Source organism: Leuresthes tenuis, unplaced genomic scaffold (genome assembly GCF_036924035.1).
Source record: "Leuresthes tenuis unplaced genomic scaffold, fLeuTen1.0.hap1 SCAF_1, whole genome shotgun sequence".
NCBI lineage: Eukaryota > Metazoa > Chordata > Actinopteri > Atheriniformes > Atherinopsidae > Leuresthes > Leuresthes tenuis.
The window spans coordinates 29238757-29264520 of record NW_027325355.1 but is presented as its reverse complement, the minus strand read 5'-3'; the positions used below and the strand labels follow the sequence as shown (position 1 = coordinate 29264520).

Below are 25764 nucleotides of genomic sequence, written 5' to 3'. Positions count from 1 at the left end.
ATGTCGGATTAAAGCAGCCAACAAAAGAGACACATTTGAGTGTTTTGGGTCAGGAAAGCACACATTGGTTCGTTCACTTTAAATGGTCGAGCGTCATTAATCAGTAAAAAGCATCCATCACAGTCCAATATGTTCAGTTCAGTTTGATAGAAAGCAGAGAAATGCAGCCTGGTGTCATGAAGGAGAAGCTCCAACTTTACCAACAGAGCTGGTGGTGGGATCCACACTGTGTTCCAGCTGGTTGTGGTTAACATCCAGTTAGCTGAGAGCATCCAGTCTCAGAAAATGAGGTTCCGAACAGCAGCATTTCCATTCAGTGTCTGAACCATCAGCAACCAGCGCATAAACACACATGAATATATCATGAATACACGTTCTTTTTGCTAGATTTATGAACGTATTCACGGTTCTCTGTTATGCTCAGAGTCCGGCGCAGTCTGAAGTGACACATGAGCAGCTGCCAGAAGAATCCGACTGATCCCTCTTTAAATCGCAGTAACAAGGTTTCCCAACAAAAGCAGAGCAGCCACCCTGACACCGTGCTGCAGTTATTTATAACACATGCAGTTGAAAACTAACCGGAAGGCTGCATCAGTCCTGTGAACTGCTCTGTATGTCCTGTTCTGTTCTTTATAAAGGCCCGTTGTGCATCTTTTATGTGTCCGGCCCCTGGTTGGGCTTCATTTCCAGCCGTGAGACACTGAACACGATGAGGTTAAACGGCCTCGCTGTGGCCATGCAGACCTGACCTGGACTTAAAGGGGAACTCCGGTGTTTTTAGACCTTATTTCTGGCATGAAATACCTTCATCTGCTCACTGAGAACAGTTTGGTGAAAGTCGGCGTCCTTCAGAAGATATTTAGATAACTGGAGATCCATATAACGGAGTGAACGGGGCTTAGAGGATGCAGCCTCTAAATAAGGCATTATCTGTCTTTATTTCACCAATACTTTAAGAAGAACGAATGAATGAACGTGTGCTATAGCTCTGTTAGCTCATAGCTGCTGTGTTGTTGCTATTGGCGGCTATCGGGGGGCTTATAGAGGGCTTTCTGCACAGGCACTCTACTGGGACCACTTCATCGACACATGGCTGCAGCACAGCTCATTCACTCCGGTAAGAACGTCCATCTTACTCAGAATCTGATAAATATCCTGCCATGTTGCACCAAACTATCAGCAGCAAACTCTGTGTGAAGTTAGCCGACTGTCACAGAGCACGGAGTGAATAAACTGTGCTGCAGGGGGGCGTGTGGATGAAGTGGTCCCAGTAGAGTGCCTGTGTAGAAATCCCTCCGTTAGCTCTCCTGTAGCTGCAAGTAGCCACATAACAGCAGCTATGAGCTAACAGAGCTATAGCACACGTTCATTCATTCATTCTTCTTAAAGTATTGGTGAAATAAAGACAGATAATGCCTTATTTAGAGGCTCTAAGCCCCGTTCACTCCGTTATATATTTCACTTGGTTTAAAAATACCGGAGTTCCCCTTTAAATCGTGATTAGCATGTGCCGAGCACCTCTGTCTGTAGACATCTACTGGAGCACGGTCATCAAAGGGGAAAAGTACGTTTAACTGTAAATATTTCATCAAGGTCAACCTTTAACAGCTCATTTTGCTAATTGATGCTGCAAACAGCTGGAATCATGTGACATCATCAGGTAACACCAGAGCTTTTGGCCAATTTCTTTGCTTTTTGTCTCCGGATGCAAGGCCACCCTCTGAAAAACAGTTCAGTGTGAGCCCCGTGCACGCACAGCCATGCACGTTAATGTTGTTGTCATGTTAAAGATTCCACAAAGACGCAATCAAAAGCCAGCGTTGAGCGCGTTAAAACGAAACCGTGTGGCGCAGGGCTGGAAACCAAAGTCATAAACTCAGCCGCCCAGGCGCTCCAGGGCAGTTTCAGGCCCGAGAATGTGCATAACAGAGGTCAGTGTACTTAAAGCTGAGGCAAAAAGGCCGTTTTATGGTTCACAGACTTCTCTAGTGTTGCTTTAATAAAGTCTTTGACTGTCAAACTGTCTTTGAACACTAGTTAAAGTTTATTTTTGGAGGTTTAATGCTAAATATCTGACGATGAAACACTTCACCACCCCCATCTGAGCCTTTGTTTCCTGCTTCTATTTGCTGTCCATCAGAGGATGGATCTGTCAGCACCGATCCAGCAGGCGAGGACAGGAAGCAGAACCTCAGCGAGCAGGTGGAAGCATCCAGAGCCACGAAGCAGCAGGTACCACAACAAGGAGGACCGACACGACTGGAGAACACGCTTTCTACACTCTGCTCACATTTTCACCTTTTATACGAGATGTTCTGAAGCTCTTCTACATTTGTTAAAGTTACAGTGACAGAAGTTTGTCAAAAATAGCACGAAGCAGCGATTCGACAGCATTTTCAAAGGGAAGTTTGCTTAAATGCTGCTGGTACAAATGATGAAGTAGAGGTTATCCGTAGCATCTTCATTTAAAACAGGAAACCAGGCTCAGAAGGTTTCTGTTTCTGTATTTATCAGACGCTTTTATCCAAAGCGACTTACAAATGAAGATATAACAGCTTTATAAAAAGCTAACAATAAGCTAACAAAAAGCTAACAATAAGCTCCATAGAAGGAACCCAGGAGTCCGACTCTGTCAGAGGGGACAGAGTAGAGATAGGGTGCAGGCATAGAAGGAAGAGCAGAAAGATAAAGTGCAGAGATAGAGGGGGTAGGGAAGCACAAGGTAAGTGCTGGGATAGGAGATGCTCTCTGAAGAGCTGGGTTTTCAGGAGCTTCTTGAAGATAGACAGGGACGCCCCTGTTCTGGTAGCGCTCGGTAGGTCATTCCACCATCGTGGGACGACACATGAACAGAGTTTGGATTGTCTTAGGCGTGGTGTAGGAGCTGCTAGACGACAATCCTGGGACCAACGGAGGGACCCAGTTGGGACAGAAGCCTTTGCAAGAGCATTCAAGTAGATGGAGCCGTTCCATTAAGCTCTTTGTAGCTAACATCAGGGACTTGGATCTGATGCTAAGGGCAGCCAGAGGAGCTCAATGAAAAGGTGAAAAAGATTCTCTCTCGTTCTTTCCTTGCAGCCGCCGCCTGTCATGTCCGACCCTGCAGAGCGATCCACCTCGAAACCAAAGAAGAAGAAGACGGGACTGTTCAGATGAGCCTGAGCAGTGCAGAAGTCTGTTCATCCAAAGGGCCTTTTCATCATATGGGGACACTTTTAAACTTTAATTCTGAGGAAAGACTTTTTACAGCAGGTTTTAACTAGAGATTAAAATGAGATAGATCCCCGTTTCTGTTTTTAATCTTTCATGTGGTGTAATTTAGGCTAAACGGGGACAGGTAGCCTGTTGGCTTTTTAACCTTCAGCCAAATATCAATTAAAGGTCTAAATGCTGTTTTTGTATTGGCTTTTCTGTGCATTTTCTGCTCATTAAGTGAAAGGAAATCTGGTCGTTGGAGCTCCTTTAAGTGCGACTCTGAGATTTTATGGTGACGCCACCGGCTCTGGCGTCTGGGCTCAGAGATGCTCTCCAGGCGGAGCACAATGGGCCGCTCTCCTCTTTTCAGAGCACACTGAGATGTTGACTCAAGGTGTTGCAGCGTCTCGGGAATGTGATTGAAGTTTTAGTTGAGAAGTCACTGTTTGCCCGGGCGGCTCCACGGCCTTTCATGTGTTTCTGTGACAAACGTCTCTGAAATTTGGCCTCGTTTGAACTCTCTTCAGCTGTTTCTCCAAAGTAAATATTAGTTTTTTTTTTTACTTTCAGAAAAAGAACAAAAATCCTTCAAATCAATCAATATTTTTTAGACTTTTTTTAGATTGTGTCTGTTCACCTCAGTGGATCAGAATCAGGACACGTTTTTATCCCAACCAATCAGAGCTCAGCGTGTTATCATGGAAGCCGCTGAAATTCCTTCTTTTGGGCAATAAATGATCACAGCGTTCAGCACATGATCTGAAGGGACAGAACGAAGCAGAACATTATGATCTGAGGCTCATTTTCACAACATCAACCATGCTGTTCACTTGAAGGATCTCTGGACGGTTTTCATGGATGTTTTAGTCCTAATCAGCCCTCCAGTGGACAAATTGTTTGATAATTTGTCACCGTCTCATCTCCAAAGATGTGCCACCGCCTCAATGTCTTTGTTTTCTGAGGTTTGAGTGACTCGTGTCTTCACTGGAGGAGCCAGGATGAAGTCCCAGGGTGGTGTTCAGGTCATATGATTAACTGCACTGAACTGGTCCTTTGCAGAGAGCTGCTGATCATTTCAAAGGTTCTGCAGTTGCCGTGTAACACTGTGTGATTGATGATGTATCAACTCCATATCATTAGGAAAGGCTAAAAGGAAAGGTCCAAATGTGGCCAGGTTTACGCCTCAGTCCCCTGATGTAGAGGAACCGCTGCAGCAGAGACTTTTGGTGGCTCGGGACTTCATTTTTTACTCGGTTTTACTGGCTGAAAACTCATGTAGAGGTCTTGGATCCTGAGTCTGTGGTTCCATGAAGGATCTGCTGAATGCCACCAGCTCACAGAACAGCTCCTGGTTCTGCTTTTCTTTAAGTTTTTTAAAGATTTGTCACCTCAGGATAGTTGTAACTGAAGGTTTATTTTGGCCCCTGCAGCACCTCCTCTGAGTGAGGGCCAGTCATAAAACATAAATCAGATAAGCAGGTTGTCTTCCTCATTCACCGGCAGCGTTATGTCACTGCAGGACTTTCACATCTTGGAGGAGGTCATAAAGTTTTGCAGGTCTCTACGCAGGCACCTGCGCCTCTGCTCTTGCGTCTTGACATGAGGACGTGAGTCCAAAGAACAGAGTGAACGCGCAGGCCCTCGCAGCTCGTCGTCCTTGTTGACAATATACAGATGAAGTCGGCCGCGCGGCTTGTGCCACCGATGAAAGGAGAGGACGGTGCAGAGGGCAGGTCCAGCAGGGCGCGGTCTCCTTCTTCTCCCGCGACACCTCATCTGTACTGTAGTCGGATCTCTTCCATTTCCCTTCCTGCCAGCAGCGCTGCGCCACAGCGACGCATTGAGTGAAGCCGAGAGGCAGAAACCGCTGCGGGACATCCTCTGACCGCCGTACCCAGCAGCCGGCCTACGCACCGCGCGCCTGTCTGTTCCTCGTTTCTCACAGCTTCAACACAGAGGGGCAGCTTTGAACCTGCCTGCCAAGATAAACCCACCTCGCCTATTTATACCCCTGCCTCTGCGTGCACTTGGGACAGGAGCGTGTCAGCCGCGCAGAGGACAGCTTCACTGCAGCTCCTCTCCAGCGGCGCATTGGACACTTTTACGCGCCGGCAATGGCGACTTATGGGGACTCTGCGATGAGTCCTGCGCCATTACCTCCACTCTAAAGTTATAAAGGGGAGCCCACACGAAGTGTGGGGGGGTGGGGTATATTTCAAACGACACACAGCGGTGACATTTTGGCTTCCCGCCGGGGGGTGACACCCTGCCGCGGGGCGGAATGCTGCTCCAGACGCTGGTGACGTGCCTCGCCGGGTGCGCCTTTCTCCTCTCACCGGTCAGCGAGGGATGCGGACCGGGGAGAGGCTACGGCAAGAGGCGGTCAACGCGGAAGCTGGCGCCGCTCGCCTACAAGCAGTTCAGCCCCAACGTGGCCGAGAAAACGCTGGGAGCCAGCGGAAGATACGAAGGGAAAATAACCCGGAACTCTGAGCGCTTCAAGGAGCTCACCCCTAACTACAACCCCGACATCATCTTCAAGGATGAGGAGAACACAGGTGCGGACCGCATGATGACACAGGTAAGCCTCCGGTCCCCTTTAAGCCTTTTAGGACTAGAGTCTGATTATTATGGAGGCATTCGCTGTTGTTTGCTGCACTTTGCCCAGTCTTTAAACGCGTGCACGCTGTTATCTGCTTTGTGGACTCGATGCTCTTTACTGCAAAGAAAATAAAGGATTTGCAAACAAAGTTAGGTTTAACCTGTATCTACAAATGTTTATTGTTTAATGCTGTTTATCCAGCGTTGATTGACGTCACAGAAGCAGCTTTCTGTAAATTAATTTCTGTTAAAAACAAACTTTTTTTCCCACAAGAAATTGGTTGAAAGGTTTTTTTTTTCCTCCGCCGCTGCAATGGATTACAAAATCACCCTGTTTGCGCAACTCATTCTCCAGTCAATGCTTAAAACTTTGCGTTTTGTTGACACAGTGAAGCCTGAGCTGTGGAGGTGACCAGCTGAAGTTTCAGAGCTGTGGGCAGCTCCTGCGTAAAAGAGGGCAACCCTTCTAAAAATGTACGCATAGCGGTCGCTCTTAATTAAAACACTATGTCCTCTGTCTCACATCATGTTTTTTGGTGGAAAAACAGCCAAAAGTCGTATTTGGTTAGAGCCTGGGTCAAGCGTGTCCCGATGTTTACCGTTTTTAGCCCCACTGGTCAGAGTTAACAGTCGTCTTTTGGACTGTCAAAATTTTTTACGACATTGTCATTGATGTGGCCCCGTGTGGAATTTATTTGACTCCCAATTTCCCCAGAAATAAAGTATTTATATCTGGCTCTTGTGACCGCGGGCTTCCTCTCGAGTGGCTGCGTTTATGTCTACAGACCCACGTGGGGAATGAGGCGCGCACTCGTGTCTGGAGCTGTCACCTCGCTGCGCGCACTACAAGAAATATCCGCCAAAGAGACTCACTGCTACAGAGAAAGTTATAGTGTTGAATGAATTAAAAAAACAGGCTGATTCTGCATGCGCACAGAAGTAAGATTCATTCTTGCAAAATTAAACTCATGTAAGACGCTTTAATGATAAAAATCCTTCCACTTTTTGCACTTTTCCCTCCTAAAATGACTCCACGTTGCATTAAAGGTATTAATCAGTCAAATCAGGGCTTTTGATTGAGTTAATGTCGCGAGGCGAAACATCTTTTCTTTTGCAGCGCGCACTCGGAGCCGCTCCGAGTCAACGACCTGCTCACAATTTATGGGCTCCAGGCCGCAGGAGACAGCTTCCTGTTAGTCTTTTACTATTCCGTGTTACTTTTGTGTTTGTTTTCGCAGCGCTCAAGTGCAGAAATAGCCCGCTTCACTTGTGCTGAAGCTTTAATCATACGGATTTTTTCCCCCCGCCGTCATACTTAAGTTTTTATCCGCTTTTCCTGGGCGCTGCTGCGCTGCATACAGACGGGACTGTTTAGGGTGACGCCACGCTGCAAAAAGTTGCCCTTCGCGCGGAAATTAGCCGTTTTAATCTGTGTAGATATTCCTTTCAGAACGGATGTGGAGCCAAGTGAAAAGTGCGACTGCATTTTTTAAAAGTTTGGAAAAAGTCGCACTTTTTCACGAGATTCGGGGATTTGTTGCGGAAAATCCGCGTAAACGTTGCTCCACAAAAAGTTTAATTACCTCTCTCAGCAAACCTCTGAAGAAATGAGGCCTTTCAGGCGCCTCAACAGGTCTGAACGAGCCGTTCAGAGACACTTTTTGCAGCGCAAAGGTGCGCACAGGCGCACGTTGTCATGCGCTTCTAATGTTTGTGTAGCCAGCGGTTTAGTGCTTAAACCGCTCCTACAGAAACCCCCGTCGATCTGTATACCTTGAAAGGAAAACCAACAAAATCTATCGTCTGATTTATGAAGTCCAGCTCGTTGCTCTGACCGCAGAGAGAAAACACAAGACGCTCAAAATCCACACTGAACACCGTGAAAAGGCATCTGTGGCGACGAGCCGCGAGCTATTCTTATCACAGCCAACATGGAAAAAGACATTTATAGGGTTTAATCCCAGTCTGCAGCCTTAATGGGCCGAGATTCATGAAATGCTGCATCAGTGAGAGGCGCTTTCAGAGGCTGCGGGGAGCAGACAGGACGCCCTGCAACCACGCGGACCTCATTTCATTAAAAAAGATCTAACTATCTAACTATCTAACGGCAGGTTTTTATCCAATCAGAGCTGAGTTTAAATGTTAAAGAAGCGTCTCTTTATCTGTGTTCACACGTTGGTTTTTAGTTTGTAAAATGTGTTACAGACGGAATAAGGAAATAACGTCCCTTATAAACAGACTCTCTGAAGTTCATCTAATTCTCAGTTTTTGTGTCTAAAGTTCACATTTATTTACGTTAACATGTAAAATCAGCATCACTCCAGCTGTGTCAGTTTTACAGCCTTTTACAGCCTTCTCACTGATCATGCTCTGCACTCATTCACACAAAATCCATCAGAAATTCTCCGTTTGGAACCTGAAATACTGTAAATTTATCCGCGAGGATCAGCGCCCCCAACTGGCCAGTTTCTGTCACTGCAGCTCATCCTTCCAGCGCCTCCTCATTTAAAGTTTTCAGCCTTCATTTGCTCTCTGGTCACATTCCAGTGTTGAAGTTAAAATATTAAATAAACTGTGACGACAACAAACAGCCCCCCCACGTGGCCCACTTATGTAATACTTCCACTTCTGGCTGAATGACACATTTCACTTTACTTTGATCGTATAACTCCTGAAATTTCTGACCCATCGGAGTTTTCTACAATATTTGGACAATATCAGGCAGCAGCATCAACTCAGACCCTTTAGAGTGCTACAGACTTTCAATCTGATCAACTTTTTGTTGTCTATGGGTGTCATCAGTGTCAGAAAAGATTGTTTTTAAAGCCTTAAGTGTGTAAACCAAACCAGGAAAGTGACCATAACCCAGTATCTCTGATGCAAAAACAATAAAACAAACTTAAATAAAAGCAGCTCCTTCTTGTTCTTGTATGGTCTTGAACTCGAGTCCCTTTTCATCCCAGAACCAGGCAACAACAGTTCAGATGTTCAAATCTTTCCTGCTGTAGCTCTGTAAACAATAGCTGCTGAAACAGCAAACTCTCGTCTGTTTTCTCTTAAAGCTGGACAAACATGTCCCACAGAGCTAAATATCCTCCACAAATCAGCAGCGTCCACATCAGGATTGTTCGTTTGCCTCCATCTAATCTCCAGAGTGGTTTCACGCACGACTTTTTCTGTCGTCGACACATGCAAACAGGTATTTAGTGCCCATTCGTATCATTTCAGAAGGCATTTGCATTCATGTGAGACTCGGCTGCAGAACACTTGATCTGATCTGCTTTAAACTGGAACCGAAGTGCATCAGAAGGGTGGAGTCGGCTCACAGCTCTCACAATATTCAATCTGCACAACTGCAGTGATGACTTGAAATCGGACGTTTGCACCGTTATATTGCAGTTAATACAGGTTTATTCCAAACCCTGTTGTTATGTTGTTATAAGTTTAAAGTTGATGCTATATTTACTCTCAGGTATGCTTCACATTTTAAAAGAACAAAGCGTTGACTTCATCCCTTTGAACGTGGAGCGATGCACACGTAAAAAAACGCTGATAACGGCTTTAAAACGTGAAAAGACAATAATAATAATTCAGAAATTGGATCACTGGGGTTTCGAAGTGGAGCCAAGTTGTTTTTCTCCATGAACTCCTCGTGTAATTTCTGTGAAAAGGTCACCTGAGACTTTGTGCTGCCGCCCAGACAATGCACCTGATTAGATAACCGCGGCAGACTGGAGGATTTATTTCCAGCCGCCCGAGCAGGACGGAGCTCAGCCAGTCCTTCAATAGGCCCTCTCACCTCTTGTTTGCTCACCCTAACCAGGCTCCAGGTTTAGAGGGACACTGAGGACCTCATGTTCCTGTCACCCCCCCACTCACTCAACCACCCCATATAACCTCACAGCCCCCTCTCTGCCCCTCATCCCTCCATCCATCCTTAACATAGCCTCCTGGCTCCCCTCGCCTCACCACAGAGAGCAAACACCAGGCTGGGCTGGGACAGCAGGGGTCCATTGTGGGGAGGCTGGAGCCACAGAGGGGTGGGGGGAGTGGGTGACCAGGGTGATGGGGAGTCCATGGATGCAGGAAGAATGAGTCTTTGTGAAGAGTCGACGCATTTCTGAATGGTTTTAAAGTTGTGCAGCAGAAGAGGAAAAGGAGGAGGAGAGGGACGGCTTTAACGTCTAAATCATGATCATTTAAACCAACAGCAGCTGAGAGCGCTTCAATGGCTTCTTCTTACATTTTCATCTCACAGACATGTGTTTTATATACAATTCATGGAGTCATAAGTGTGAAAGATGAAACCAGGGGAACAATTCATCTGGATGCCTTTACCCAGGCTGACTGCAGGGGAAAGACTTGGTGTCAGTCTGTAGAAGAAAAGAAAAGCTCAGTTTATTTAACCCAGACACCAAAAAGCTCAGTTTATTTAACCCAGACGCAGAAAAGCTCAGTTTATTTAACCCAGACGCAGAAAAGCTCAGTTTATTTAACCCAGACGCAGAAAAGCTCAGTTTATTTAACCCAGACGTAGAAAAGCTCAGTTTATTTAACCCAGACGCAGAAAAGCTCAGTTTATTTAACCCAGACACAGAAAAGCTCAGTTTATTTAACCCAGACACAGAAAAGCTCAGTTTATTTAACCCAGACACAGAAAAGCTCAGTTTATTTAACCCAGACACAGAAAAGCCGAGTTTATTTAAACCAGACGTAGAAAAGCTCAGTTTATTTAACCCAGACGCAGAAAAGCTCAGTTTATTTAACCCAGACGCAGAAAAGCTCAGTTTATTTAACCCAGACGCAGAAAAGCTCAGTTTATTTAACCCAGACGCAGAAAAGCTCAGTTTATTTAACCCAGACGCAGAAAAGCTCAGTTTATTTAACCCAGACGCAGAAAAGCTCAGTTTATTTAACCCAGACGCAGAAAAGCTCAGTTTATTTAACCCAGACGCAGAAAAGCTCAGTTTATTTAACCCAGACGCAGAAAAGCTCAGTTTATTTAACCCAGACGCAGAAAAGCTCAGTTTATTTAACCCAGACGTAGAAAAGCTCAGTTTATTTAACCCAGACGTAGAAAAGCTCAGTTTATTTAACCCAGACACAGAAAAGCTCAGTTTATTTAACCCAGACGCAGAAAAGCTCAGTTTATTTAACCCAGACGCAGAAAAGCTCAGTTTATTTAACCCAGACGCAGAAAAGCTCAGTTTATTTAACCCAGACGCAGAAAAGCTCAGTTTATTTAACCCAGACGCAGAAAAGCTCAGTTTATTTAACCCAGACGCAGAAAAGCTCAGTTTATTTAACCCAGACGCAGAAAAGCTCAGTTTATTTAACCCAGACGCAGAAAAGCTCAGTTTATTTAACCCAGACGCAGAAAAGCTCAGTTTATTTAACCCAGACGCAGAAAAGCTCAGTTTATTTAACCCAGACGTAGAAAAGCTCAGTTTATTTAACCCAGACGTAGAAAAGCTCAGTTTATTTAACCCAGACACAGAAAAGCTCAGTTTATTTAACCCAGACACAGAAAAGCTCAGTTTATTTAACCCAGACACAGAAAAGCTCAGTTTATTTAACCCAGACACAGAAAAGCCGAGTTTATTTAACCCAGACACAGAAAAGCTCAGTTTATTTAACCCAGACACAGAAAAGCTCAGTTTATTTAACCCAGACACAGAAAAGCTCAGTTTTTTTAACTCAGACATAGAAGAGCTCAGTTTATTTAACCCAGACATCGAAAAGCTCAGTTTATTTAACCCAGACACAGAAAAGCCGAGTTTATTTAACCCAGACACAGAAAAGCTCAGTTTTTTTAACTCAGACATAGAAGAGCTCAGTTTATTTAACCCAGACATCGAAAAGCTCAGTTTATTTAACCCAGACACAGAAAAGCTCAGTTTATTTAACCCAGACATAGAAAAGCTCAGTTTATTTAACCCAGACACCGAAAAGCTCAGTTTATTTAACCCAGACGTAGAAAAGCTCAGTTTATTTAACCCAGACGTAGAAAAGCTCAGTTTATTTAACCCAGACGTAGAAAAGCTCAGTTTATTTAACCCAGACGTAGAAAAGCTCAGTTTATTTAACCCAGACACAGAAAAGCTCAGTTTATTTAACCCAGACATAGAAAAGCTCAGTTTATTTAACCCAGACACAGAAAAGCTCAGTTTATTTAACCCAGACACAGAAGAGCTCAGTTTATTTAACCCAGACACAGAAAAGCCGAGTTTATTTAACCCAGACGTAGAAAAGCTCACTTTATTTAAACCAGACGTAGAAAAGCTCAGTTTATTTAACCCAGACGTAGAAAAGCTCAGTTTATTTAACCCAGACGCAGAAAAGCTCAGTTTATTTAACCCAGACGCAGAAAAGCTCAGTTTATTTAACCCAGACGCAGAAAAGCTCAGTTTATTTAACCCAGACGCAGAAAAGCTCAGTTTATTTAACCCAGACGCAGAAAAGCTCAGTTTATTTAACCCAGACGCAGAAAAGCTCAGTTTATTTAACCCAGACGCAGAAAAGCTCAGTTTATTTAACCCAGACGCAGAAAAGCTCAGTTTATTTAACCCAGACGCAGAAAAGCTCAGTTTATTTAACCCAGACGCAGAAAAGCTCAGTTTATTTAACCCAGACGTAGAAAAGCTCAGTTTATTTAACCTAGACACAGAAAAGCTCAGTTTATTTAACCCAGACGTAGAAAAGCTCAGTTTATTTAACCCAGACGTAGAAAAGCTCAGTTTATTTAACCCAGACGTAGAAAAGCTCAGTTTATTTAACCCAGACGTAGAAAAGCTCAGTTTATTTAACCCAGACGTAGAAAAGCTCAGTTTATTTAACCCAGACGCAGAAAAGCTAATTTTATTTAACCCAGACATAGAAAAGCTCAGTTTATTTAACCCAGACACAGAAAAGCTCAGTTTATTTAACCCAGACATAGAAGAGCTGCAGGCTGGCATTTATTTCCCAATGAACAGTGATGTATCGTCTGCATAGAACTCTTACTCTCCTCATTTGAAATACTGCGTTTGGTCCTGCAGGGACGTAGTTATTAAATGAAGTTGTGTGTTCACCCCCCCGAGGGAGGAAATCCAAGAAGAAAACTTCTCCTGAAGTAGCAACACTGCTGCTTAGATGTGTTTACGCCCTCAAATTCTCACTTGATCTCCCTGAAATTAGCAGAAAATTGTTCTTTTTCTTCATAACGCAGTAAGTGCACATTTCAGAGTAATTGATCATTGTAAAAGTTAAATTGGTTATGGTTTGTTTTATTAACCTGAATCACATCCAGTGGAGTGTAAAGAGTCGATAGTGGGCTGTAGTAAAGAAGCAACAACTGGAATTAAGCAAAGTATACAAGTGCCTCAGCTTTGTGGCTAAATAAAGCTCCTTTTTCCTCACCTGGAACCCAGAGGAGAGACGTTTGTGCTGATTCTGTGTTGTGAGGTTAATAAGAAAAGGCTGGCTGTGTGTCCTCTGCTGCAGCGCTGCAAAGACAAGCTGAACTCTCTGGCCATCTCTGTGATGAACCTCTGGCCCAGCGTCCGGCTGCGGGTCACCGAGGGCTGGGACGAAGACGGCCACCACTCCGAGGAGTCGCTGCACTACGAGGGCCGGGCGGTGGACATCACCACCTCGGACCGGGACAGAAACAAGTACGCCATGCTGGCCCGGCTGGCGGTGGAGGCCGGATTCGACTGGGTCTACTACGAGTCCAAAGCCCACATCCACTGCAGCGTTAAGTCAGGTGAGCGACTGCTTTGATTCTGAAAGAAATCCCAAAGGCATGTTGGTGAGGGGGGTGTCGGCTGTTAAGGGTTTCAGCAGGATTCAGGAGAGGTTTCACAGAGTTAAACAATGCCTTTAAAGCTCACCGAGGTGTTTCAGAAATCCAAATGTTTCCACCTGAAATGGGTTATCAAACTGGAAGCTTTTCCTTTTCTTTGGTGGTCTTTTTCCAAAGGTTCCTCAGGTTGACCCTTTAGTGGCAGACATGTAGAGCTGCCAGATGGGAAAAACACATGAACAAACAGCAGCAGTCCGAGAGCTCGTGTCCCTGCCAAGGCCGAACAAAAGGATCCCGGATCCAGACCCCAACAAAGTTTCATGCAAATCTGACCGCTACGCGTGGAGCAGTCCTGCAAATAAACAGATTTTACAATTCAATTCTTCACCAGAGCCAAACATAAGCTCCAACTCTGCAAAAAGTTTCACAAAATTCAGCTCTGTAGTTTTTGGGTAACTGCTAACCAGCTAACCAACTGACCAGCCAACCAGCTGACCAGCTAACCAACTGACCAGCCAACCAACCAGCTGACCAGCCAACCAGCCAACCAGCTGACCAGCTAACCAGCTGACCAACTGACCAGCCAACCAGCTGACCAGCTAACCAACTGACCAGCCAACCAACCAGCTGACCAGCCAACCAGCCAACCAGCTGACCAGCTAACCAGCTGACCAACTAACCAGCTCACCAACTGACCAACCAACCAGCTGACCAACTAACCAGCAGACCAGCCAACCAGCTGACCAGCCAACCAGCTGACCAGCTCACCAACTGACCAGCTCACCAGCTAACCAGCTGACCAACTAACCAGCTGACCAGTTGTCATCCCTCCACCCCGGCTGTTAGCAGACACATAATCCCGACTAACCACGTGGCTTCAGGTGTTATTCTCCCCGGCGAGTCTCATGAAAGCCCAAAGCAGAGCTGTTCTTCTCAGCTAAACGTAACGATCTGCTCACTAAATGCGGTGTTTTTGTGCTTCCGTGCAACTCAAGGCGCCTTGTTAGAGTGGGAAAAAGTTCCCAGCCTGGATGTGAAGGAGGTATGCACTATCAGCCTGCTTCTGTTCAATATTTAACCAAACCACCATCTTTCCATGAATGATTTATGGTCTGAGCTGCATGTTGAACGCTCGTTTCGCCCATTTCACCACATCCTCCCAGAACCGACTCGTATTTGGGATCAGCTGAGGAGGTCCTCTCGGTGGTCCTGGTGAAAGTCATTGATCTAAATGCTCTTTTCCACCCATGTTAAACCCGTGAGCTCCGCCTCGGAGACATTTTCTCTCTGTGAGAACGGCAAACAGGCAGTTTTGTAAGACCTTAACCCAGTTTCTAACCTACAAATCTGAGGAAAGCTTTACAATCTTAAACTGTTTAACAAGCTGTGTGTGTGTGTGGCAAAGTTTATTCTTTGAGGAGGTCAGGTGGCTCAGGCACGTCTCCCCTAACAGCTTTTATCACGGCCTGTTTACATTCCACAAAGACGTCTTCTTGATGTCAAACGTCAGGAATCAGAGTTTCACAACATTTGAAATAATACCTTTTTAAGTCATGCTCCACTGCTTCATGTTGTTGGAGCTCCTATTATTTAACTGTGCGAGAGTCCAACATCTCAAACTGCTTCTGCCAACTTTTCTTTAGCTTCACCCTTTTACTCCTCCTCACTAACTCTTTTCTGCTTCACACCTAACATAAAGCGGCTCTTCCTTGGCTCTCCGCTGTTAGCCACCTCCTGTTTCCTCAGATTTGGGGGCTTGCCTCCTCTGTACTTAATACAACCTCGGATCGGGGTTTCTGAGGAGCTCAGTTTGACCACAGATGCAGGTGTTTGCAGTGAAATTATCTGTTTTTATCGAGGTAACTGCTGTCGGAAACGGAGGTTTTTCAGTTTTTAGCGAACAGTTTAAAGATGTTACATATTCTCCTGTCACTAAGAACTCTCTGTTTCCTTGGCATGAATGAAGCTGCAGGTCCTGAAGCTCGTCTGTTAGGCACCGTTAAGAAAAAGCGTCTGAGAGCACAGCAACTTTCCCTGAGGGTGCTGGAGGCCGCTGTCGTGTCTGAAACTGTATAACCTCTGCTCAGGCTGAACCGGAACCATCTTTGAGCCGGATCTGGGATGAAAACTTGTTCATGTTCAAGTTTCCGTGCTAATCTGTCCCTAATTTTGAGTCGTCCACACATATAACCTCCAGCATTTTCACACAGAAGGTCGGATCATGAAGGAGAAAGCTCCCTGTGCTGCTTCAGGCCTGTTCCCTCGGCTTTAATTAGCTGTTTGACACAGAAGAAACACAGTTTCAGGTGTAACACCAAGAGATGCTTCTGTCAGGAGGAGAGAGCGAGATCCTCCTGTCCAACAGAACCAAATCTTCATCATCGCCGTTTAAAAAGATTCATTCAATTCTGGCCTGCTTCACTGGAAGAAGAATGCAGCTTCATTCGTGCCACTTTGCCCCAGCAAGTCCAAACCAGCAGCAGTTTGTGTTGAAAAAAGGACAAAAGAAGCCCAAAGCTGGTGTGAGACATCAACATGGGAGCTTTAGTTTATTCAGCTCGATCCTGAGAGGTTTTTAAAGCCCGTCCTCCTGCTCTCGCACTCTCATCACGGTGCGACTTCGCTGCCGGTCACAGAGTTGATGTTTGAAATGTGCAGCAAGCATGAGAAGTAACACAGATGTGTCATCCAGAGGTGCACACAGATGTGCGGAAAGTCTCGCCGTCTTGTTAAACTGCATCAGAATAAAACACCCACCCATGACACATTTTCCAGAGTGGTAACTGAGATTTCTCCCTTTTCCTGCTTCTTCCCTCCTTTCCCTTCCTTTTCCTCCTTTTCCTCTCTTCTTCCCCCCCAGATCGGGTTGCGAGGGCCCAGTCCTTGACTTGATCAGAAGGGCAACCAATCAAGTTGGTATTTTTTTTTCTTATTTTTGATGATTTCTCCTTTTTTTAAAGCCTCTGCTTCTCCTTTAAAAACCTAAACAAGGCAAATAAGAAATTCCTCCGTGGGAAGGTAAATCCTGCAGCTCATGAACTCTTCATCAAATCCCTCTGAAATGGCGCTCAGGAGGCTGGACTGTAGTCAGCAAGAGGAAACAACCACTAGGGGGCAGCAAAGCACCCGGACTGATAAATGAAGGAGAAAGGAAGTGGGATTATTCGGGAGTGTTAAGTCACCAACACATTTCAGCTCAGTTTCACCTGTGGTCCATCCAGGAGGACAGTTAGGAAGGTAATATTTTCTCTGAGATTTGTTCTTTATGCCATTTCTGGGAGTTGTGTTTGACCGCTTCAGATAGCGAGAAAAACCGTGAGAAATGTCACAGATATATGAAGTTATGTCCACAGTAGTTTATATTTCTTCACTATGTTTAAGAAAAGAGGGCACAAGCTCCAGGGAGGCAAATGTTCTGATCTGCACCAACTCCAGAGCTACACACATGGCATCCATCCCATAATTTAGTCCCAGCTCTTTAAATGTCAGCTGTGAACAATAGTGTTGAAAACCCGGAGATGCACAAAGCATCAGGATGGGCTTCAGCCGTTTATTCTGGTCATGTGATCATGAACAAGCCACCATTTACGGCTCAGATCTTCTGCTGATCACTTCATCTCTTATCAAATCCACGAGCCCTCGAATGTCAGAAGTGAAAACCCGGTTCATCCTAATGTTTCTTTCAGAAGGTCCCACTAACCTTCTGTCAACACCGTTTCACAGCAAACCAACTGAGCTGTGCACCTGAATCCGATTTCCAGTTTCACGGCCTGATTCTGATTCTCTTTTACAGAAGTTCTGGGAGGCTGGACCCTCTGGAAAAGGTCCAACAAAATACCAGCAGCCATGTTTGGCTTCAGCTGGTGGTGATTTCGTACATATCGCAGCTGTTCTAATGCTCAGATGGTTTAATCTGAGGTGTTGTACCTGGTGGGGAAGAGCGGCACACCTGCAGCGTTAAAGCACACCTGTAGTGTTAAAGCACACCTGTAGTGTTAAAGCACACCTGTAGAGTTAAAGCACACCTGCAGTGTTAAAGCACACCTGCAGTGTTAAAGCACACCTGTAGAGTTAAAGCACACCTGCAGCGTTAAAACACACCTGTAGCGTTAAAGCACACCTGTAGCGTTAAAGCACACCTGTAGAGTTAAAGCACACCTGTAGTGTTAAAGCACACCTGTAGTGTTAAAGCACACCTGAAGTGTTAAAGCACACCTGTAGTGTTAAAGCACACCTGTAGTGTTAAAGCACAGCTGTAGAGTTAAAGCACACCTGTAGTGTTAAAGCACACCTGTAGTGTTAAAGCACACCTGAAGTGTTAAAGCACACCTGTAGTGTTAAAGCACACCTGTAGTGTTAAAGCACACCTGCAGTGTTAAAGCACAGCTGCAGCGTTAAAGCACACCTGTAGAGTTAAAGCACACCTGAAGTGTTAAAGCACACCTGCAGTGTTAAAGCACACCTGTAGTGTTAAAGCACACCTGTAGTGTTAAAGCACACCTGCAGTGTTAAAGCACAGCTGCAGCGTTAAAGCACACCTGTAGAGTTAAAGCACACCTGAAGTGTTAAAGCACACCTGCAGTGTTAAAGCACACCTGTAGTGTTAAAGCACACCTGCAGTGTTAAAGCACACCTGTAGTGTTAAAGCACACCTGCAGCGTTAAAGCACACCTGCAGCGTTAAAGCACACCTGTAGTGTTAAAGCACACCTGCAGTGTTAAAGCACACCTGTAGTGTTAAAGCACACCTGCAGCGTTAAAGCACACCTGCAGCGTTAAAGCACACCTGCAGCGTTAAAGCACACCTGCAGCGTTAAAGCACACCTGCAGTGTTAAAGCACACCTGTAGCGTTAAAGCACACCTGTAGAGTTAAAGCACACCTGTAGTGTTAAAGCACACCTGTAGTGTTAAAGCACACCTGAAGTGTTAAAGCACACCTGTAGTGTTAAAGCACACCTGTAGTGTTAAAGCACACCTGCAGTGTTAAAGCACAGCTGCAGCGTTAAAGCACACCTGTAGAGTTAAAGCACACCTGAAGTGTTAAAGCACACCTGCAGTGTTAAAGCACACCTGTAGTGTTAAAGCACACCTGCAGTGTTAAAGCACACCTGTAGTGTTAAAGCACACCTGCAGCGTTAAAGCACACCTGCAGCGTTAAAGCACACCTGTAGTGTTAAAGCACACCTGCAGTGTTAAAGCACACCTGTAGTGTTAAAGCACACCTGCAGCGTTAAAGCACACCTGCAGCGTTAAAGCACACCTGCAGCGTTAAAGCACACCTGCAGCGTTAAAGCACACCTGCAGAGTTAAAGCACACCTGAAGTGTTAAAGCACACCTGCAGTGTTAAAGCACACCTGTAGTGTTAAAGCACACCTGCAGTGTTAAAGCACACCTGTAGTGTTAAAGCACACCTGCAGTGTTAAAGCACACCTGCAGTGTTAAAGCACACCTGCAGTGTTAAAGCACACCTGCAGTGTTAAAGCACAGCTGTAGTGTTAAAGCACACCTGAAGTGTTAAAGCACACCTGAAGTGTTAAAGCACACCTGTAGAGTTAAAGCACACCTGCAGTGTTAAAGCACACCTGCAGTGTTAAAGCACAGCTGCAGTGTTAAAGCACACCTGCAGCGTTAAAGCACACCTGTAGAGTTAAAGCACAGCTGCACGTTTCCTTCCACCTGAAGTCTGTGACTCGCAGAGATGATGCTGAGCGGCGTCTCTGCACCCAGGAAGGAGTAAACTATCGTCCAATAGCAATGTGCAGCTCTTATCTGGATCCTGATGGAACCAGATTATGATCAACACCAGACCAGTAAACTCAAAGCAAAGCAGGTTTCTGCAGCCAATCGAGGCCCTTCCTGTCCGAGGATTAACCCACCTGCTGACTTTCCCGCTCTTCTCCCTCTTCCTTCAGGTGTCTTATCACCTGTCCTTGGCTTTCTTACCCTCCTCCAAATGTTTATCCTTGAGACCTCCTCAAGTGTCACTTTCAAGTGCGTGAACTCATTGCCACAGAGTCAAACCGGCCAGAGCGAACCAGAGTAAACCCGTTGGTTCGTGGCTGCAGACAGAAGCCTTTATCTGGCGGTTATTGTTCTTCGAGTCCAGAGTCGAATGGGAAAACTCAAAAGTGTTGAGTGAAAGGGAGTTGGAGCGACTTTAGTCCTGCCAGGAGTACATGAACTCTCATGATTAAATGCAGCAATGAAATACAAACGTTCATCTCATTCTGACCTGTTCAGATCCTGAACAATGACAAATAAAATCAGTGAGATAAGCCTTAGCATTATCTCACCGATTAGCATTAGCATTAGCTGGTGTTCCATCAAAGTTTAGTAAATCTGCTTCCTTCTGCTGATGGTTTGTGATGAATGAGCAGTTTCACCTAAACTAACTGCAGGTGGCGCCAATTCTTCACCCAAAACCATCAGCTGGCTGCAGACAGCCAGAACCTTTTGAACAGGGAGCTGGCAGGAGATAATGTTTGTAGCATTTAGGTTAATCATGTTTCCACTGGTTCCCTCCACTGCCTCCCAATTCACACATTACGTTCTAAATCTAAATGTTGACTCGAAGTGCTGAAGTGCTTTAAAACGGTTCTCTGTTTTAACTGTTTAAAATCAGCTTTACGAGTCTCGTTTTAACCGTTTAAAATCAGCTTTACGAGTCTCGTTTTAACCGTTTAAAATCAGCTTTACGAGTCTCGTTTTAACCGTTTAAAATCAGCTTTACGAGTCTCGTTTTAACCGTTTAAAATCAGCTTTAAGAGTCTCGTTTTAACCGTTTAAAATCAGCTTTAAGAGTCTCGTTTTAACCGTTTAAAATCAGCTTTACGAGTCTCGTTTTAACCGTTTAAAATCAGCTTTACGAGTCTCGTTTTAACCGTTTAAAATCAGCTTTAAGAGTCTCGTTTTAACCGTTTAAAATCAGCTTTACGAGTCTCGTTTTAACCGTTTAAAATCAGCTTTACGAGTCTCGTTTTAACCGTTTAAAATCAGCTTTACGAGTCTCGTTTTAACCGTTTAAAATCAGCTTTACGAGTCACGTTTTAACCGTTTAAAATCAGCTTTACGAGTCTCGTTTTAACCGTTTAAAATCAGCTTTACGAGTCTCGTTTTAACCGTTTAAAATCAGCTTTACGAGTCTCGTTTTAACCGTTTAAAATCAGCTTTACGAGTCTCGTTTTAACCGTTTAAAATCAGCTTTACGAGTCTCGTTTTAACCGTTTAAAATCAGCTTTACGAGTCTCGTTTTAACCGTTTAAAATCAGCTTTACGAGTCTCGTTTTAACCGTTTAAAATCAGCTTTACGAGTCTCGTTTTAACCGTTTAAAATCAGCTTTACGAGTCTCGTTTTAACCGTTTAAAATCAGCTTTACGAGTCTCGTTTTAACCGTTTAAAATCAGCTTTACGAGTCTCGTTTTAACCGTTTAAAATCAGCTTTACGAGTCTCGTTTTAACCGTTTAAAATCAGCTTTACGAGTCTCGTTTTTACCGTTTAAAATCAGCTTTACGAGTCTCGTTTTTACCGTTTAAAATCAGCTTTACGAGTCTCGTTTTTACCGTTTAAAATCAGCTTTACGAGTCTCGTTTTTACCGTTTAAAATCAGCTTTACGAGTCTCGTTTTAACCGTTTAAAATCAGCTTTACGAGTCTCGTTTTAACCGTTTAAAATCAGCTTTACGAGTCTCGTTTTAACCGTTTAAAATCAGCTTTACGAGTCTCGTTTTAACCGTTTAAAATCAGCTTTACGAGTCTCGTTTTAACGTTTAAAATCAGCTTTACGAGTCTCGATTTTACCGTTTAAAATCAGCTTTACGAGTCTCGATTTTACCGTTTAAAATCAGCTTTACGAGTCTCGTTTTTGCCGTTTAAAATCAGCTTTAAGAGTCTCGTTTTAACCGTTTAAAATCAGCTTTACGAGTCTTGTTTTAACCGTTTAAAATCAGCTTTACGAGTCTCGTTTTAACCGTTTAAAATCAGCTTTACGAGTCTCGTTTTTACCGTTTAAAATCAGCTTTAAGAGTCTCGTTTTAACCGTTTAAAATCAGCTTTACGAGTCTCGTTTTAACCGTTTAAAATCAGCTTTACGAGTCTCGTTTTTACCGTTTAAAATCAGCTTTACGAGTCTCGTTTTTACCGTTTAAAATCAGCTTTACGAGTCTCGTTTTTACCGTTTAAAATCAGCTTTACGAGTCTCGTTTTAACCGTTTAAAATCAGCTTTACGAGTCTCGTTTTAACCGTTTAAAATCAGCTTTACGAGTCTCGTTTTAACCGTTTAAAATCAGCTTTACGAGTCTCGTTTTAACCGTTTAAAATCAGCTTTACGAGTCTCGTTTTAACGTTTAAAATCAGCTTTACGAGTCTCGATTTTACCGTTTAAAATCAGCTTTACGAGTCTCGATTTTACCGTTTAAAATCAGCTTTACGAGTCTCGTTTTTGCCGTTTAAAATCAGCTTTAAGAGTCTTGTTTTAACCGTTTAAAATCAGCTTTAAGAGTCTTGTTTTAACCGTTTAAAATCAGCTTTACGAGTCTTGTTTTAACCGTTTAAAATCAGCTTTACGAGTCTTGTTTTAACCATTTAAAATCAGCTTTAAGAGTCTTGTTTTAACCGTTTAAAATCAGCTTTAAGAGTCTTGTTTTAACCGTTTAAAATCAGCTTTAAGAGTCTTGTTTTAACCGTTTAAAATCAGCTTTACGAGTCTTGTTTTAACCGTTTAAAATCAGCTTTACGAGTCTTGTTTTAACCATTTAAAATCAGCTTTAAGAGTCTTGTTTTAACCGTTTAAAATCAGCTTTAAGAGTCTCGTTTTAACCGTTTAAAATCAGCTTTACGAGTCTTGTTTTAACCGTTTAAAATCAGCTTTACGAGTCTTGTTTTAACCATTTAAAATCAGCTTTAAGAGTCTTGTTTTAACCGTTTAAAATCAGCTTTACGAGTCTTGTTTTAACCATTTAAAATCAGCTTTAAGAGTCTTGTTTTAACCGTTTAAAATCAGCTTTAAGAGTCTTGTTTTAACCGTTTAAAATCAGCTTTAAGAGTCTTGTTTTAACCGTTTAAAATCAGCTTTACGAGTCTTGTTTTAACCATTTAAAATCAGCTTTAAGAGTCTTGTTTTAACCATTTAAAATCAGCTTTAAGAGTCTTGTTTTAACCGTTTAAAATCAGCTTTAAGAGTCTTGTTTTAACCATTTAAAATCAGCTTTACGAGTTATAATGATCACATTTGAAGAGATTTAATATCAAAATTGACATGGATTACTAACTTATTTCACCCTCCTGTTCCTCTTTGTCTCCGTCCTCAGACCACTCAGTGGCAGCAAAGTCTGGAGGCTGTTTCCCCGGCAACGCATCGGTGACGTTGGAGAGCGGCGTTCAGAAGTCCATCAGTGCCTTGCGCCCCGGCGAGCGGGTCCTGGCCTCGTCGGGCAGCGACGGCGGCGGAGAGCTGGTGTTCAGCGAAGTCCTGACCTTCCTGGACCGAGACCCCACCACCCAGAGGCTCTTCTACACCCTGCAGACTGAAGCCGGGGCACAGCTCTCGCTCACCGCCGCCCACCTGATCTTTGTGTCAGAGGGGAACTGCTCTGAGGGGGCGGAGCCAGCCCACGGCGCCCTCAGAACTGTGTACGCCAGCCAAGCCGAGCCGGGACAGTGTTTGCTGGTGTCAGAGGGTAAAGTGGGGCGTCTGTCTCGCATCAGCCGGGTCAGCGTGAATATGAGACGTGGGGCGTTTGCACCGCTGACCTGGCGGGGGACAGTGGTGGTGGACGGGGTGGTGGCGTCCTGCTACGCCGTGGTGGACCAGCACTGGCTGGCTCACTGGGCCTTCGCCCCCCTGAGGCTGATGCACAGCTGGACTGGGAACGCTGGAGGCCACAGTGACGGGATGCACTGGTACTCACGGCTTTTACTGTGGCTGGGGAGGAAGCTGCTGGACTCAGGACGGCTCCACCCACTGGGCGTGGCTCAGGGCGCCAGGTGAGGAAGGAGCAAAGGAAAACAAACGAACCTGAACTCTCAAATCCAAAGAGGCAGAGCTGAACGGGACCACGATGGACGTCCTGCCCAGATGTTTGAGTTCAACAAACTGTGCAGACACACAGATGTTTTTATGGTGATATTTAAAACGCTCTGAAGCAATAATCCCTTAAAAACTCCACGATTCAGTCTGAAAACGCCTTCATTTTAAAACTTTCACAAAGAGATGAAGCCGGTTTGAAATGGAATGGGATTTTCACTTGATCATACATTTCTGTTGCTTTGAGGAGTGGTTTTATATCAGGCCGCAACACGTTTATATATATTAACTCTGGTATTTATCAGACTCCTGCCACGTTTGTTCTAAATTAATGGAATGAGCCTCATTTCATAGATTAGACATGAAGCTGCGAGACAACAGCTTTTTTTACCCTTTGAGAAAAGTTAAGGCACTTTTAACGTATTTTAAGTTTCAAGATGATTCTAAGTGGTTACTTTAATGGTTTATAACACATAAATAGTTTTAATTAGATAGAATTAATAGATTTGCCTTAATATTTACAGTGTGAAAACCATCATTTTAAGGGTATACTGCAAAGAAAGGGTGGACTTAAAGTCAGAGTTCAACATAAAATGATTAATTAATTGGTATCTTGGTTTGCCACCATTCAAAAGTCAATGTGCACCTGAGCCAAAATCATTCATTTACACATTCGAGTCTATTCCACCATCAGTAAAGTGGAGATTTAAGGAGTGACTTTGAGGGTTTAGTTTCACACTGAACTCCATCCAGATGTCGTGCCGTTTGTAAAAGTTCTTTGACTTTCTGCTTTAATACAGAGATTTTAGAATAAATGATATTGTATTTAAGTGTATTGTTTGTTTACAGAAGATCCAGCAATGTTTCTGCAGTTATTATTGTTATGGGTGAAGAGATATTACAAAGATTTATTTTTTAAATTAAATTATATGGAAACGAGCTGCTTGTCACTGCATCATGTTTGTGTTGAAGAGAGTTTAACATGCGACGCTGAAAGATCTACAAAGAGTGGACAAAAGACCACAAAGTGAGTTTCAATGACATGAAATACCTACAAAGAGTGGACAAATGACCACAAAGTGAGTTTCAATGACATGAAATACCTACAAAGAGTGGACAAATGACCACAAAGTGAGTTTCAATGTCATGAAATACCCACAAAGAGTGGACAAATGAGCACAAAGTGAGTTTCAATGTCATGAAATACCTACAAAGAGTGGACAAATGACCACAAAGTGAGTTTCAATGTCATGAAATACCTACAAAGAGTGGACAAATGACCACAAAGTGAGTTTCAATGACATGAAATACCCACAAAGAGTGGACAAATGACCACAAAGTGAGTTTCAATTACATTAAATACCTACAAAGAGTGGACAAATGACCACAAAGTGAGTTTCAATGTCATGAAATACCTACAAAGAGTGGACAAATGACCACAAAGTGAGTTTCAATGACATGAAATACCTACAAAGAGTGGACAAATGACCACAAAGTGAGTTTCAATGACATGAAATACCTACAAAGAGTGGACAAATGACCACAAAGTGAGTTTCAATGACAGGAAATACCTACAAAGAGTGGACAAATGACCACAAAGTGAGTTTCAATGACAGGAAATACCTACAAAGAGTGGACAAATGACCACAAAGTGAGTTTCAATGACATGAAATACCTACAAAGAGTGGACAAATGACCACAAAGTGAGTTTCAATCACATGAAATACCTACAAAGAGTGGACAAATGACCACAAAGTGAGTTTCAATGACAGGAAATACCTACAAAGAGTGGACAAATGACCACAAAGTGAGTTTCAATGACAGGAAATACCTACAAAGAGTGGACAAATGACCACAAAGTGAGTTTCAGTGACATGAAATACCTACAAAGAGTGGACAAATGACCACAAAGTGAGTTTCAATGACAGGAAATACCTACAAAGAGTGGACAAATGACCACAAAGTGAGTTTCAATGACATGAAATACCTACAAAGAGTGGACAAATGACCACAAAGTGAGTTTCAATGACATGAAATACCTACAAAGAGTGGACAAATGACCACAAAGTGAGTTTCAATGACATGAAATACCTACAAAGGGTGGACAAATGACCACAAAGTGAGTTTCAATGACATGAAATACCTACAAAGAGTGGACAAA

General features: G+C 43.9%; 2 protein-coding genes across 3 annotated transcripts in view; both read left to right on the top strand.

The window, feature by feature from the left end:
* nhej1 (nonhomologous end-joining factor 1) overlaps nucleotides 1-3375 on the top strand; it is a 33556-nt gene extending 30181 nt beyond the window's left edge. For both annotated transcript variants that reach the window (XM_072378778.1, XM_072378703.1), the window contains exons 7-8: nucleotides 2141-2232; nucleotides 3079-3375. In XM_072378778.1, coding sequence (XP_072234879.1) covers nucleotides 2141-2232; nucleotides 3079-3156 — 170 coding nt within the window. In that variant the 3' untranslated portion in view covers nucleotides 3157-3375. The remainder of the gene's footprint in view (nucleotides 1-2140; nucleotides 2233-3078) is intronic.
* Nucleotides 3376-4702: 1327 nt separating this feature from the next.
* LOC140283258 (indian hedgehog B protein-like) lies at nucleotides 4703-24533 on the top strand. The gene is made up of 3 exons (XM_072378005.1): nucleotides 4703-5776; nucleotides 13279-13540; nucleotides 22888-24533. The coding sequence occupies exons 1-3, from the start codon at nucleotides 5477-5479 to the stop codon at nucleotides 23565-23567; spliced, it is 1242 nt and encodes a 413-aa protein (XP_072234106.1). The 5' UTR covers nucleotides 4703-5476; the 3' UTR covers nucleotides 23568-24533.
* The last annotated feature ends 1231 nt before the right edge of the window (nucleotides 24534-25764 follow it).